Source organism: Syngnathus scovelli, chromosome 8, assembly GCF_024217435.2.
Source record: "Syngnathus scovelli strain Florida chromosome 8, RoL_Ssco_1.2, whole genome shotgun sequence".
NCBI classification, from domain to species: Eukaryota; Metazoa; Chordata; class Actinopteri; order Syngnathiformes; family Syngnathidae; genus Syngnathus; species Syngnathus scovelli.
The window spans coordinates 12,384,852-12,401,621 of NC_090854.1; the positions used below are offsets into that span (position 1 = coordinate 12,384,852).

General features: G+C 42.4%; 1 protein-coding gene across 2 annotated transcripts in view; it reads left to right on the forward strand.

Annotated features, from left to right (window-relative positions):
- Positions 1–864: 864 nt before the first annotated feature.
- The window catches only part of igsf3 (immunoglobulin superfamily, member 3), a 64,994-nt gene continuing 49,088 nt past the window's right edge, over positions 865–16,770 (forward strand). Inside the window, exon 1 of one of the 2 annotated variants that reach the window (XM_049727635.2) lies at positions 865–1,876. In XM_049727635.2, coding sequence (XP_049583592.1) covers positions 1,837–1,876 — 40 coding nt within the window. In that variant the 5' untranslated portion in view covers positions 865–1,836. The remainder of the gene's footprint in view (positions 1,877–16,770) is intronic. The other variant, XM_049727634.2, reaches the window with a different exon arrangement.

The following is a 16,770-nucleotide window of genomic DNA, read 5'->3' on the forward strand; positions in this document are numbered from 1 at the left end:
TTTTTATAGTGCTCTCCAAAAGTATTAGAACAGCAAGGTAAATTCCTCTGTTTTTCTAGTGAGCAAAAGTATTGGAACAGAAGCTTGATGGGTGTTTGTAGTTGCTCAAGTTCTGTCTTTTAGATGGATGCCTTAAACAGTCAATTGTGCCTGTTTCTGTGTTTTGTGTTTCAGTTGTGGAAACTGCATTTGGTGTTAAGCAAACACAAAGAGCAGAGAACTGCCAACAAGAGAAAAAAAAGCAACCCATTTTGTAGCTGTGAGACGAGGGGAAATTGATCAGAGCTATTGCACAAACAATGGCAATAGCCAATACAACAATTTATCATGTCCTGAAAATGAAAGAAAGTACTGCTGCACTGAAGAACGGAAATCGAACAGGTCAGCCAAGGCTCTCAACAGTGGTTGATAACAGAAACATTGTGAGTTCTATGACAAAACGCCCAAAGACAACTGTCCGTGACACCGCCGCCAATCTCTACGTGGCAGAGGTGAAGGTATCACATGCCACTCTTTAAAGAAGACTGAGAGGAAATATACAAAGATGCCAACCACTCATTAGCAAAAAGAATCGGAAGGCCAGATTGGAGCCAAAGGTCATTTGACATCTTCATTACAAGTGATGGTGTCAAACTACCTTTGACTTGCATCCCTGAAGACACAAATGCCTTTTCGTGGTTGAATTCATGCTGGATGAATTTGCAACTTTACAAAGAAGCCCATTGAGCCAATCCAAATATGGCTACAAATTATAAAAGACTGAGTCCGGGTTATGTAATTTGTCATTCCTGTTCAAAGAAAATGAAAGTACCGGCATCAAAGTGGTTGAGGAAGCATTTGTCTCTTTGATGACACTTGGCCCATCCCATCCTACATCAGCCTCATATTTTTAGGGTTGGGTATTGTTGATTGTTGTGCATGATCAAACTTGGCCCCTCCGTGTGCTACTGGCCTACATTTGCTACTGACACATGCAAATCGTGACCTCTCCCACAGTGGGTGGGTGTCTGGTGGTGTCCCACACGGCTGAGGGGGAGGGTACAGCATGCTGATTAAGTTTTCAAGGAAAAGTCTAGTTTCTTGAACAGGAAAACTAACTTGCTCAGACTTTTTTTTCCCCAAAGATGAAATGAGATGCAGAAAAAGCTTGATCAAGTTTGGGTGTCAGAAGAGGTGGCCAGTGTGTTTAAATTCATATGGGCTACTCATTGATTAATTAGATGCGTTGAGCCACAGCACAAAGCCGTGCCTGCTTCCTCCACAGTGCCCGCCCATTTGGCTTTTACGTGGGCCGATAGTGGGAGATTGATTACGTCTCCAGGATTTGCCGTGGAGGCAGCACACGGACTGAGATTTGCTCTCTTATCAGCGGTGCAAAAAAAGCGTGGAGAGAAAAAAAAACAACGGACCTAAAAACACCTAACAGGGACTTAATCAAGCCTTTTTTCAGTTATTATTTGGGCTTTTTTGCACGTCCCGTGGAGTGCGCTCTTCCCAAAAAGAGTCGTGCGGGACTTGGAAGTGTTGTGTGAGCCGGAGGTCCTCCGCAGTCCGTGGATGTGTGGCGGTTGTACGCCGGGGAGTGGGTTGGGTCGCCCGGGTGCCTGGCGCACGTCCTCGGCAATAAGGTGATCGGAAGAAAGGACTCCCAATTCTTTTGGGCTACTGGTTCCTGCTGGACGCCGAAGTGGAGCGTAGAAGCACCTTGCGTGGAATTGTCTCGCCAAGCAGCAGGATTCACCTTCCCATCTTTTTCCGGGTCTGAGGAGCCGCTGATCGTTTGTTCATCCAGAAGGGGCGACACATCGTCGGGGTGGCTGAGCCGGCCGAGGCACGATGGCAACCGGTGTGCTCCTCGTCTCCTTCGCTCTATTCGGTAAGTCAGTCAAGACACATTTAAGTCTCCTTGCACTGATTTTTCACTTGCAGTTTCTTTCTTGCATCCGCTGAGGGTTAGTCTTAACCAAAAGCATCCTCTTTACGAATTGACAGTCAGGTGGAGATTACGGTGCACCAAATACAGTTAGTACAGTACTACGGAGCCACTCATGTCAAATCATGTCCCCCCAAGGGACACCGTATGTACTACAAATAATAATAAAAAAAATCATCACAAAATATATTTACTACGATAATAAAATACACACTCCATCAGAATCCTTGAAAAGCATTTAAAAATAAATTTTAAAACTAGAGACCTATTATCGGTCACCAAGGCAACTGAAACCTTTCCAGGGCTTAAGAGCACAGGTTGGTTACCAAGGTGTTAAAGTCAAGTGTCAAGGGTACAAAAGGCATCGTGACTGCTTTGATGAGCTGCACTTTATAAAGGCGCAATGACTTGTTTTTCTCTTTTAATTTAATATGCAGTTGCAGTGTGTCCATTTCTTTCAAAGTAGAGGGGACACTAAAGGGCTAATTATAACGGCTGCTGTTTGTACATACAAAGACTAAATGCGAATCCCTGAACAAACTATAAAGATCAAGGGTACCAAATCACTGAGGTTGCAATTACTTAAATCATAAGCCAAATATGCAATGATACTCCAGTTATAGAGATTTCACAGAAAGTAGTGTCACTGCAACAACATGAGCAGCTGTGCATGTGCATTGAACTAGGTTAATGTCATATTTAGACCGTAGTCACAGATTAACCCTATAGATCAGGGGTGTCAAACTCTTTTTTTTTTTTTTTCGCGGGCCGCATTGTAGTCATAGCTTCTTTCGGAGGGCCATTATGACTGTCAACTCAAATAAATGTATGAGCACTTCATATTATATACAGTAAAAGCTACAAAACAAACTGACAAATAACTCGTTTTCAAATCAGACGAGTAAAAACTGGTCAAATATAAAAAAAAAAAAAAAGATTATTAAAAGTAAAGACAATTTGCAATTCTAGTAATGACACGAATTTGATGCACAATTTGTCTTCGCGGGCCACATAAAATGATGTGGCGGGCCGTATCTGGCCCCCGGGCCTTAAGTTTGACACACACTGATGCTCACTGTCCGGTATGGTTTGCCTACTATTACCACACGCATACACACACGTCACTGACGCACACCTGGATGATGCACCTCAGGATATGACATCACTAAGCTTCGTCACGCACTCAGACGTTCTTTTACAAGTTTGTGGTTTACATCCCATTTGTCATCCAAGTTCCACTGTATTAGGTGTCTCACAAGCTATGACACACTGTGACTGGTCGGAGCAAACATTTCGTAAACGCAAGCTTGCTGGCACTAACGCACACCCCCAAACAAACACCAGATGGCTTTTGCGCCTTCTTGAATATGAGGGGGGGGGGGGGGGGGGGTGTACGGCCCTCACTCGGCCAAGAGGATTACCGTTTGCGCTTGGCTGCGTCTTGCCGTCCCATTTTAGGCACTTTCACTAGTGCAGGCGTGGTTTTCCAATTGATAACTGCCAAAGATTTTATCTACAGCAAAGGCTGGGAAAGTGCTGGTTCTGCTATTACATAATAAAATGAATCACACATTGAAATTGGAAGCTGTTTGTGCGGGTGGGTAGGTGTAGGTGTGTGTCGGTGTGTGTGCATCATAGTTCAAGGAGCTTCAAGATAGTCTCACGAGGTGACATGTTGCTTGTATTACACTGGATATTGATTCTGCAATAAGCGACATGATGCTGAAGTTGTTTACTTGTCAGTAGCAGCAAACAAGGTAATGCTTACTTTTGTGTTGTGTAATTACAATTGTGTGCTGCACAAATGACAAATGGCCTAATTTGAGTACAATTTAGGATTCTACATTTTTGGAAGATAATAAATACATTGAGCAAAACTTAAGAATTTAAATAAATCTTGAAGGCTCGTGAAAGTCACTCTGAGTAAATAATTGACTCCTCTTCGAATTTATAGGCGCTACAAGACTGTCTAAAGGAAGCTCCTGAATTCACTTCATAATTTCCTTTTCACCAAGATGCCACAAGATGATGTTGCTTTTGCCTTAGCACAAAAACAGCAAATACAGCTGGAGATTTAATTTCACGGCCGGTGACAGGTTGACCCTGGAAAAGATCCGTTTTTTTTATTTCCATTATTTCCTGTGGGATAAAGCTGACTTCAAATTGGAGGTCAACCAACATCCCGACTGGATTGTGTCCGACTTTACTGTAATTTGGAGCTGTACATCTTTCTTCTCTCCCAACCCGTTGAGCCAAAAACGAGCTAGTGCCAAGTTGCGCTCCCGGCAAAATTCCAACCAGGCAATCGCAATACGTTTTTCACCCCAACAGAAAAAAAAAAGCCGAGCCATCCACAGCCACCGTGTTCCTTCACTTTCCATCTTGCATCAGGGCCTGTTTTTCTTTTTTGCTGAGTTTGCAACCAGATGTGTGTTAACGTGCGAGATTATTTGTGTGAAGTAAACCCGACAAAGAGCGGCGCCCCAAGGCTTGTATGCTTGTTAGCTTTTCAAACATGGAATGAGTAGCTCCAATGTGTGTGTGTGTTTTAATTTGAAAGGTGCGTGTCTGCTTGTGTAAAGAGCGTATGAAAAAAAAGGAACCAGCCCTTCTACCAAACCCATAAATTGCAAGACTCTAATAGTAAGGTTAGGGTGAACTTGAATAAAATTTTTGAAAAATCTGATATAACAGGCAGTGAATTGGGATTGGGCTCTTGGACCTGTGGTTGCCACAAATTTGTCGCTAATTGTAGTCTAATCATTCATGTGTTGACTGCATTACTCACAGCACAGCAAAATCTTGGATAATAGCTAAATAATTGAATGGAATTAAGAAACCATTAACAATCAACCACATTAAAATGTTATTTTTTTTAAAAAGAGAATTGGTTAAAATAGTTCTCACACTGAATAATTCCCATTGAGACGCTGATGTATTTTGACACCCTCTGAGAGGAGACACTGTAAAGCTGAAAACATTTAAACAATGTGTGCCCCCCCATCTTGAGTACGACTCCGAGGCATTTCAAACTGTCCGAGGATTTCAACTTTGCAATGCCGCTCCCTGACGTCCAACTTTGTTGCTAATGCGGTCCAACAGCTGATGTCCCAAACGCTGTATGGCAGAGATTTTAACGTGCGTGTATGTGCTCACACAGTGAGTATCATGAGTCAGCTGTTACTCCACTTGGAATGTCGCCCACGTGTCAGCTGACACGAGGGCGAGCGCTGTTGGGATTATAGGGAAAAATTCCATAACTCGCTCTTGTGTAGCCTTCCGCAAATACACAACTTTTTCAACGTCCCCCTCAACCTTGAAACCTGCCAATTTTCACAAGTGAACAAGTCGAGTCGTGCACCAGCCTGCCTTTCTGCTCCCCTTTGCCCCCCCCTTGTTATTCTTCTGCGCCTGCTATATTTTCTAGTCGCGTGCATTCTCATTTGCGCCGTAAGCTCATCTTTGCGTGCGCTCGTGACAGCACGCCTTTTGTTCCGTTGTTTGCGTGGCATCATAACAATGTCGACTCAAGTGGCATGAAAAAAACCAACAACAAGCGGCAGATGAGGTGGAAGACAATCAGCTTGTCAGTCACCCAGCACCTCTGCGATAGTTGTCTGTAAATAACGATGAAAGCTCAGGTGGGTATTGAAAACACGCGTCCGTTTGCTGCGGGCTGAGATGTCTCTTTGCGTTGTCTGTTTGCGTTGGCTCTTGCGTCAGATAAGGCCCCCCCTTCTCGCACGGCAAGTTGTGACACTGCTTTCTACATGGCAATCTTTTGGCCTGTAATAGAGACTTGACAGCCACCTATGGAAGCTCACACCAAACCACCATGTTTTACTTCCACTGGCCTGTCAGGCGGATATTTGTGTGCTTCCCCTGTCGACAAGTCTCGACTCACTATTGACGAATTTCTGTTCGCAAAAACAGCTACTACAAGTTACCTTGCGTACTAAGTACCTCGTCAGCTATTATACATTCTTCATGGCTTTTTTGAACTAACACACCAATAAAGTCACATGCTAACTCTTGATACTCTCTCTATGCTGCTGAACGGTCAGGGCCAGCAAAGGCCTTCCCTACTGGTCCAACTTTTGCCTTCAGCTGTTTCCCAGTTTCCCACGCTATATTTCCAAATGGAAAATAAAATGCCACAAGCTCAAATGAAGTTAGTTGTGGGTAATCCTACCGATAATAGTTCACACGCAGTATTTGGAAAAGACAGTCGTACCAATCGTTCGACTCCTAATGTGATGTCTCTCCAGTTCATATACAAAGATAAGGGAGTGTGTGAAATGAATCGCTTTGTTGAGGGAGGCTTCCTGTCTGTTGCAGTGATTCAGTAGAGAATGGTGGAAGCTTAAGATAACTCACAGGACTCCTCCACGTTCCAACTTCCTGATAGTTTTTTTGCATGGCCTTTCCTCCCATATCTCATATTTTGGCAAAGTGACCTAAAAAAAAAAACAAAACCCTTTGGTGTTTCTGTTGAAGCACTTCACTGTGTTCTTCTCAGCTGAATGAGTGGCCCTCCAGCTGCTGCCTCCTCCTCCTACTGTGAGTAGCCCCTGACCTCCTCCCCCACTCTAATTCCAAACAGTGCACTGCCCAGCCCAGCTCCTCTTCAAACAAATCCAATTAGAATCTGCCCCCACCTGAAGGAGGATCCAAAAAAAGATTTCCAGCTCCCCTTCTGACCACACATTTTCTTTTTATCAATATTTTATAAGCAAACAATCTCCACCTTTGTTTTTTTCTTTCTCACTCTCGAGAAATCTCTATCCCCTGTATGTTGGCTATAAAGCAATGAACGATTGTGACGAGTGCCTTTACTCCACTGGACAATTGCTTCCTCTTGCACGTGTAGGCGGGAGCAAGGTAATAAAAAGAAGAGTGTAACTACACCAATGCTGTCATCATAGACAACAAGGTTAGCCACGCCGGTAATTCATTATCCCTGTTGGTACATGTCCACGTTGGCTTGTTTACCTTTGGAAATATGTTGGCTGGGAAGGACATGGTGAATGTGGGAATGCTTGAGTGCTGTATGAAAGTGGAGACCTCCAAGGACAAACAATTGGATATGTTAGAATGTATGAAAATTAACTTGCAATACAATAAGACCCAATGGGACAAATATTTGTTAGGGTTTTGTTTCTTTAGGGGACATTGGGCATTTATAATGAAGTTGTCCAATCATTATGGCAGATTCATGAGAATGAGAATTGTTTTGCCACTGTGGTCCAATGTGCGTAAAATATGTTTTTTAAATTAGTCTTTTGTAAAATGTTGTCGTCTAAGCGTACCCCTGAATCAGGCTTGGTTTACACTGAAGCCCCTGGTAAATATCTAACGAAGAGGTGTCAAAATCGATTCATCCACAAATCGAGTATCAAATTAATCGCCTCATATTTTAATAAACGAGTAATCGTGTAGAGCCATTTTTAACTAAAGATCAGATCTAATTTCAGGATCTCAAAAGCAACAATTCTTTGATTTTGTCTCATCCTTCGTGAAAGCAGACTGATTTATATTTTTGTGTTTAATCCAAATAAGACATTTGTAAACATCTGTTATTTTGGAAACTAATGACCATCAATTCTTTTTGTGAGATATTGCTTAGTTGTTGTTTTTAACCACTAAATAAAATCAAATAGAACAATGATTGGTTAATAATCAGTAATCAGGGGATAAAAATGACAATGTTAGGATCAATAAATGGGAAACTCCGTCACATCAATGTTTGTTAGCGGGCGAATCTTCCTGTATTTAACAGCTGAAGCCACCTTGGACTCTTGACAAGCACTTCCACTGCTCTGCCAAAGAGACCAACTTAGACCCATCCCCCCTTTGGGATTTTTGTCTGCTCCGCCCCGCTTGCTGTCAGGCTTTGAAAGTGATAATGAAGGGCCAGCCGGAGGCTTCCGCTTTACTTCTTCATACACACTTGGACACAAAAACACACACACACACGGATCCCACATCACAAGATGCTGCTATCATTCATTGTAGCCTAGCCAGACTTCTGGGATTCTCATCAGGTCTTGTAACTATGGCGACCACTCCCCACCTGCAAAGAGATGATCCATATTCAGTAGCTCACACTCCCGATGTGCGTGACTAATTGTCTGCATAGTTTTTTTTTTTTATTATTATTATTCTAAAAGTACATTTTTGTTCCTATAAAGAGCCTTTCGCCCAGACTGGCATTCTACAGCAAGAACCAAAGAGTTGTGTGTGTTTGTGTGTCTAATTGCTTATGCATAAATGCATGAATTCACAAGCACATGTCTTTTGCTGCCTCAAAGGCAAAATGACTGACAATGGCAGGAAAGTCTGTTTGAAGCACACTAATTAATAGTTAATTAGTTTTTTTCCCCCAACAATCTGCAGCTTAATCCGCAAACCTGCAAACTGATAGAGAGGTGCCAGTCACGCAAAATCTCGCCAGCGTACATGAAGTAGACGCGGCCGTCACAATCGTGTATGAGCGCAAGATGAATAATTAGAGACGACGATGCAGTTTTTCGGGGGAGTATTCGTTTTTACTAATTAACACTCAGTGATTGCGCTTGAACATGACACAATATTAGCTGTTGTTGTTTTTTTTTTGTGCATGTTCATGATTTGCTATTTGATTTGTTTCAGAGTGAAGTCTTTGTCTGTTGGATGAGGCCTGGGTGGGGGGTTGGGATGTCGGGAGGAGTGGGGGAGCAGGTGTTCATAGGGACTTAATGGTTTTGGCAATAGCGTCTCTTTAACGGAGGAGGTGTGTGTGTGTGTGTTTGGGTTAAACCAGTTTTACAACTTACCTTTAGCACCATTTGTGAATGCATGTCTACCGCAGTTAAACAAAACTGAAAGCTTAACAACCACATCAGCGCTGGGTTTCAACACCGGCAGCAATGTATTATGCACTTTCCCCATATGAATGAATTGGTCCGTCAATGGCGCGCTACACAGTGCGAAAAGGCCTTAAGCTTTGTCTTTTTAAATGCCGACAATTATTTTTTGTACTCTTGATTTTGCAGGCGTATCCAATGTCATGGTCCCGGTGTGTAGATTGTTGAGATGATCACAAGCACAAATTTGCCGTACCTTTGTGATCAGAGACAAGAGAAGCACTCGTGCCACCCTGCTGCTGCTTGAATTATTTATTCCGAATAAGGTTAGCAGAGAACAATTTTCAAACAAAACCAATTTTCCTGCCATGTCAAAATGTTGACACCGCTGTGCCTTAAGTGAATCTAATGCCGTTTTGGCGCAGCCCGCGACAGCAATGTGGACCTGAATGTCTACAGTGTGAAATTAATGTTGCATCTCGAGTATTTGTTTCATGATGCGTGACACGCCAATAAAAGGTATGCAACATTTGGCCTCAGCAGGGTTGAATTGATGGCCCTTGAGATCTGGTTTATGAGCAGAATAATTGATGAATCGGTCATTTCAAATTTTGTTGATCATGAGGAGTAAAAATAATAACATGAGATATGATAAGTTTGGCTACATTCCTACTATGATGCAGCTCCACGTAAGACTCAAAATTGAAAGTATATATTTGAAATACATTTTCAAGTGGCTTTTGTTTTGATTTTGAGAGAAAAGTTGTTTTGGGTATAGCGTGCCCAAACTTGGCAACCTAACAGCATCCTGTGATGCGGAGTGCAGAGGGCAACTTTTTGAAGCATTTATCTTAGCGGGAGCTCCGAAGATGATTACATTTGGATTGAAGGATTTTTCAAAATGGGGAAAAAAAGATAATGGCAACACGCCAACTTTGCTACTGAAGTGTAAAACACACTACTTCAATGTTTTCACTCACAAAGATTGATAAGCTATATTAACTTCACAGTTTAGGTAGTAGAATACTAAATACTAGAATCTTTTTTTTACCCACTGAAAAAACATGGAAGCTCGCTAGCCCAAGAACAGATACCAAGTACAAAGTAGATAATGTCCAAGTATGCTGTCAGTGAGCAAACTTGTTTGAAATCAAGTAAGAAAATAATTCTCAAAGAATAAAAATGTATCCATTCATGGATTGTTTGCAAAGTACATTTCATTGTAATGTCCAGGCCCGCCTTCTGCAGACCTTTAGTCAACCCCGTCAAGATGACTACAGTCTACATCGAAGAGGTTCCAGCGAGACGTAATACGATTTAAGTAACGTTGGCTTTCCTGCATGAGCAGATGCGAAACCAAATTGGGTGCCACTGATGGGGATATTAAACTGGAAATCTTTGAAACTGTCATTTAAAGACTTCCAAAGATTCGCTGAATGCTGATTATCCATTTCAAACGACGCTAAAAAAAAGGATCATTCACATCACGGTCCAACTGAGAGGCAAATCAGCTGTGGGAGTGGGCGGAAGAAAGGAGTCTCTTCAGCAGAGAGCCGTGGAATGTTCGTCTTTCAGCATTCACTTAACTAATCACTGCGAGCACTTGCAAAATGCTCAGTGTGTAGACAGAAATTTTCATTTTTACACATTTGCAGTTGAAAAAGAGTTGGGTTAGCTTCCATTCATTTGTTGTCCATAGCGCTTGTCCTTGTTTTAGGGTCACGAGTGAACAAGAAGGGCAGCGTCAACCTTGGACTGGTTGCCAGCCAATCCCAGTGCACAATCATTTGCTCCTGTGGACACATTAAAATCTTTAAGAAATGCATGTTTTCTCCTTGTGGGAGGAAATCACTGCACCCGGAAAAAGCACATTCAAGCTTGTAGGTACTGGACGGTACAATTACTGTAATTGCAGTACTATTCTGCTGAAACTGTGTTTTCCATCATGCCCGCATTAGATTCAGCAAACCTAAGCATGTTGTAATTTTACCTCTATTCAACCAGGTGAACTCTGTGCCTGGTAAAACAAAGCTGTATGTAAAATACATAAACATGGAACACGCATCAAAAATTTAAAAAGGAACCTTCAACAAACATAAGCGATTAAACCTGTCCAGAAAGATTTTGGGTGTTGTTAAAATATTTCTATCACTATGAGTATGAAGAACTTTGTTTTTCTTATCAACCTAGCATGCATGTTTTTGGAACTTGGGAAAAAGGCACGATTTGAGATTTGAGTACTGTGAGGTATACAAGATAACAGCTAGGCGCCCTTTGGAACAAAGTCTTTTGCTCATGCAAAATCTTCAATTCATTTTGATAGTGTTTGTAGATTTAGTTTTCATAGTAGTCACTTGAGGAAACTGACTCATGGCCCTGTAACAAACAGGAGAATGATGTTGAGTGCACATCTTGCACAGCCGTTTCAGCGTGTTGCATGTACACCCTTCCTCAGTGCACAGAAGCGACACACTTAGAAGTTGGAATCAGGCGTAAAAAAAGCCCCCGCTGCTCCCGTCCTGCTCTCTCACCAGCTGTTATGTGCAGCCACACAGGTGGGGTCATGGCGCCTTTAGCCCAGGGGAGCCATAATTCAACAATAGTTAGCCTAGCACAAGAGGTGGGTGGATGACTCGAAGCGCGTGTAACAGAAAGCAGGGGTCCGATTTCAAGCTTTTTGATATGCCGTAGAAAAGGCCTTTTGTCATGACCTCCAAACTTTTTTACCTCTCTGTTTTCTGTTCGGAGGAATGAGGAAACGGTCTGTTTGCTACCTTAAGCCTGTTATGTATGTGTACCTAATGATGTGGCAAGTGTAGATTATTTCTATAGTGAATACCCAAACACGATTTGCTTTCACATTTGGCATTTTCAGTAGCGATGTATTGTAAAGCATTTTCAGGACAAGGTAGTGGAGACAATGCTTGCAGTATATCAGCAACAACTGGCATTTTACTGCCTCTGCCAAGAAAGCTTGGTGTATAAATGGAGCATGGTCCATGAAGCAGCCTGTTTAATTATTTTTACATTGCAAAAAATTGTCTTTACATTAACTTTGGCACTCTGAGCTTCCCTAATTTAATGGTGTGCCTCTGACTGAGCGGAACCACGACTCGGGCCATATTATGGTCGTGCCTTTTGCTGTTCCAATGTCCTCTGAGTCTTAAACATAACAGCAGTGAATAAACTACAATTAAACGATCTGTAGTGGTTGCTGTGACATTTATTAACGGCACAAACAAAGTAGCAGCCGTTCATAAATATTGCTCAAGAGTACCAGAATGAAAACAAGTCTGTGCCGTTGTGCATTCACATCACATATTCTGTTGTTTTGCACAAAATAAAAACGAGTTGGTTTTGTTCAAAATGACCCAGAAAGTTGGGTCGAATCCACCATTAAAACTGAAACCAACAGTGGGGCTTGTTAATGTACCAGAAACATAGACCTCAAATGCAATCAAAATATTTGTTGGAATCGTGAAGGCTGCAGAGCTGAAAAGGCAAATAAAGGATTTTATTAGGGAATAAATAAAATGTATTTTCAAACTAGTCAGTTCGAGGTTACTTTCACTGCCAATGTAAATAATAATATCGACACCGTCGAATCGTGCTCTCGCCGAAGTCACAACATCTTACTTTGTACGAGTTCCATTATTTACCTCGATTGTTGTAGAAATGAATAATAGATTGCATCGTATTGACCAGGATGTTTTCTGTACGCAGAACTATGTCTCTTTACAGACAAACAAACAGAGCATCTGCCAATTGTTGAGCTGTTTGGAAAAGTCTATCTTGGCCAAACGGAACATAGATTGCTTCATCAAACTGCTGGCTTTATAAAGCCTCCCTCCATAAATGATTTTCCCAGCATGTAAATCTTGTAATCCCCGCACCATGCGCACCACCTGGCTGCCTCGTTTTACTTGAAATTCCATGCGAGCAGGAAATGCTGACCTATAATGGAATCCACTTCATCTTCCCATTGTCGGCAATGTCATCCTCTCTGCCTCCATTGAGGCCCTAATGGCCAGTTGCTCTAAGTGTTTGTCAGCTGTTGACCGGCCCGTCTAATGGAAGCTGAAGACTCGCCCCCTCGTCCTCGATTTGTTTCTCCATGTCATGATCACCTGTCCTGTGGCTAGCAGGCATCCATAGCCTTTGATATTTTCACTGGGAAATCAAGCTGTTTCTTCAAAAACAAAAAAACAGCAGGTAATAAAATATTTAATAAAGATTGGGATTTTGTAACTATTCTAACTCAGCGAGTTGGTCAGTAGTTTAAGACCGATCTGCAACGTTGATCTATGCAATTTATTGCTGTGGGTGATTATCACCCCGGGAAGGACATGGCGTCGTAACTGGGAGGGCATAGCCTGAATTGTAATATGAGATGCTGCAGGGAGCTCATCAATCAAAGGTTCAAGAATCTCAGATTGCTTGTGGGGGCAAATATGAAAGGGCAAATGTGTCTTGGGTTACCTTCTTGTCCTTGCATATTAAATGCATGTAAAATTTGATTGGTTTGTTCCAAATCATTTGATTGGTTGGTATGCTTACAAGGACGAGGTTTGGTTTTTAGATGAGTGAGTGAAGAACTGCAGTAAAATCGTCCTTGCTGGATAACGGATAATCCAGATGCGCTTTAAGGGTCTTGAGCAAATGCTCCTCCTTGACATTGTGCAATCAGATGATATTCCAACCGCATAAATGCTAAAGTGCGACTGTTTTTCAGGGTGAAATCAGATTTGTTGAACTGCTCATTGTATCAAGGTCAAAATAATTTCTGAGCAGAAAATTGACGTGTGTTAAATTTGTTCGAAAGCCTTCAAGCCTCAGGCTGCTCAGAAATCTCCAGTCAGTTGGTTTGCTTCGTACTCAAGTACAGATTTGATTTGTTTTAGTTCACACATGACAAAAGTGAAATATTCTTTTTTATTTAAATATACTGCTTTGTTAAAACATAAAGGTTTAAAATGAAATGTTTGCTTTCCACACACCGCTCAGAAACCAGCATAGAAGCGACAGTAGTGTCTCTCTGCCGTATCAGGATTGATCTTGCTATATATAGACACCAGCAGACTAATTTTGTCAGGCTCGAATGACTCCCTTATACCTTAATGAGGACATTTTGGATGCTTGCGTCTCTCAATCTCTTTTCAAGGAATGGCCATTTTGTCACTTAAGGTTGATCATTGCAATCTACCAAACTGTTTTCACTCTCCACATTGCTTTCTTCTGCGCCATGCCAATAATGCTAACAGTCTTAATGCAGCTGAGCCCTGCAAAGAGAAGAACCTCTTCTGAAAATGCCATGCTCCTGATCTTTCCCTTTGTGTCTCACGCATGTACGGCACATGAGGCGGTTGTACGCTTCAAGATTCTCTCTGTTCAGCACCCTGGAGGCGGCTGTCGTTCTCTCGCCGGCTTTCACCCTTTTTCCTTACTTTCATATGCTCCTGACACATTACTTCTTTTCCTCACTTCATTGCTACCTCGCTGTCTGAGAAGCTTCATAGGGTCTTAGATCTTGGAGATGAGTCTGAAGCTCTCTCGGGAAGGTGGGACATTGACTTCATTCGGCATGTTCGGAGTTAATTCAAACATTATTGGTCAAAGTTTAGTCTGCTCCATGTCACTGCCAAAAGTTTTTATTGTAAAAGTTAATGGATGTGGGGGAGAGAGGAATATGGAGGCATCTGTTCTTCCACACAATAGGAGGCAGGCTAGATTCAGAAATCTAATAACAACCTCGTCTTTCTGCTACTGTTTTCTGTGACAAGTGTTATTTTTGTAACAAAAGCATTCAGCAAGTTTGAGATTACTTTCCTTTAGAATTAATAATTGATGGCTGATAATATAACACTTGGAGCTTATTACCGGTTGTAGATCTGAAAAACGATCATCTCAAATGTAGGACAGCAGTTTGGCCAATTATGCACATTTGGGCCGATTATACAAGATAACATTTTTGTATCGCCACCCAATCTCTTCAAAATACACACAACTGACACATTTTTTAGAATTCGACCCCATTCCTTCATAACAATTTCTGACATTTTGACATGGCCTATATATAATGTCAGTCCAAGAAAGGACAGGATCTGATTCACCCTTTCAAAGTCCAGAACAGAAAGTTGTTTTGTTGCCCATTCAGTGCGGAATAAAAGGGATCTATAAAAGTCTTCTAGTGTTATTTTTTTTAAATTCCATCTTTGGCTTTCTGGATCCCAACACTTGAAAATGCACTTAGTCTTTGTCAGCGGTGCTGCGTGCACATTGACTTTGACGAGAATCAAGAGTGTCTTTGCAATTACTCAAACGCACGCATCATATGCATCGCACCGCGTGCGTGTCGACTCTGAAATAGCGAGGCGACAGCAGCCGAGTCAGACCGTGACAGTGCAGCCTTCCTCTACTCCAAAATACAAATGACGTGACGGAGAACGTCACTGTCAATAATCTAAACTCAAAATCGCTTAAATTGAAAATGTTGCCTCGGAGTCTGCACGACATGCTCGATAATGGCATCGGAGTTATCACCGCGGAGCTCTAAATTCGTATATTAGTGCATCTGCTCATGTGCTCTCAGAGACCTTTATACCACTTACGCCCTGCGGGACTTTTATTATACACCTTCCTAGGTGTGTAATTATCACATGTCCTGGAAGAGTGATGCGAGTAGGCTTGAGTGCTAGTTGCCTTGAAACCCACTGAGAATAAGACAGAGGCCACAAATGATTGGATTAGTGCGCCCCCCCACCCTTTAATCCTCTTTTGTTGCATCCTAAATGTGTGTGTATGTGTGTGTGTTTGTGTCGGAGTCATCTGTCTCCGTCTCCTGTCGGCTGGTGTACAGTGAGGTCGTGCTCGGGGGTTCGCCTTCGGAGATGAAGCGGCATCCTGCTTGATGCTCAGTGTGGGATGCGGCGATGACACACCGGAGGCAGTGAAGGCAGGAGGAGAGCGATGGAGATGCGTGTTAATAATAGACAAATGTGAGGCCTTATCGAGCAAATATGGCCGCTCCGGGATTGACTCGAGCGTTGCCAGAGCTGAAGAACCGTGAGTAGCGGTGAAGAGGGGTAGAGATGGATTATTACGGTTTGCGAGGTAGCGGAATGCAGCGATCAGTTTGAAGGTCTTCGGGGTTCGCTCTGTCATTGTCAGCCTCTAAACAGCCCACAGAGCGACAGACACTTTGAAGTCTGGTAGAGCTGTTTAAATCCTGCCTGAAAAGACACACAAGCGCAAAGCAAAGAGAGGAGACGTAAGAGGAGGCTTGTAGGGCTGAGCTGTAGAAGCAGGGATTGAAACACAGAGGAACCGGGTTCAAATATAATCACAAGTGAGAAAGCAACTTTGCCTCAGCAGATGCCACGCATGGGGTAATGCTGGAAGTTCTGCAACATGAGAAGCGCCGATGCATAGCCGGTGGATCCTTTTACCCGATGCGCGGCCGTGTTTATATTTACATTGTCTCAGAGGCTTACTAAACTTTCAGACAGAGTCGGAAACTCTAAAGCAAACACCCTTAGAGTCAAAGCACTGTGTCGTCGTGCCTTTAGCAGTACGATGGCTCATCCACACATGCAATTTGTTTTTGTCCTTTTTCTCTTCTGCCTAATGCAGGCCTCAAAGAACTTGAAATGAGATCAGTGATCTTGAAGTGATACCATAAAAGCAAAAGGGGGACCTTGCTTAGTCCCAAATGGTCAGTTTCCAATCTCTGGCTTCCGAAAAATTCTTCAGTTCTTACCCCAGTCTTGTGAGTTCTTCATTCGTTAGGAAAGACGAATGACGCTGCATTCAAGTTCTGAGCTGATGTTGGTATTCTTTCTGCGTCGAAATTCTAAGAACTCTAAAAGATGAGATAAGAAAAAAGATAAAAAAGATTTCTGATGTGCTAAAAAAAGATCTTCAGCCATGCTCATGTTCTTCACTTCTTTGGCGTCTTCTCTGAGCATCTAAGTGTCATTAAACTTTTACTAATAC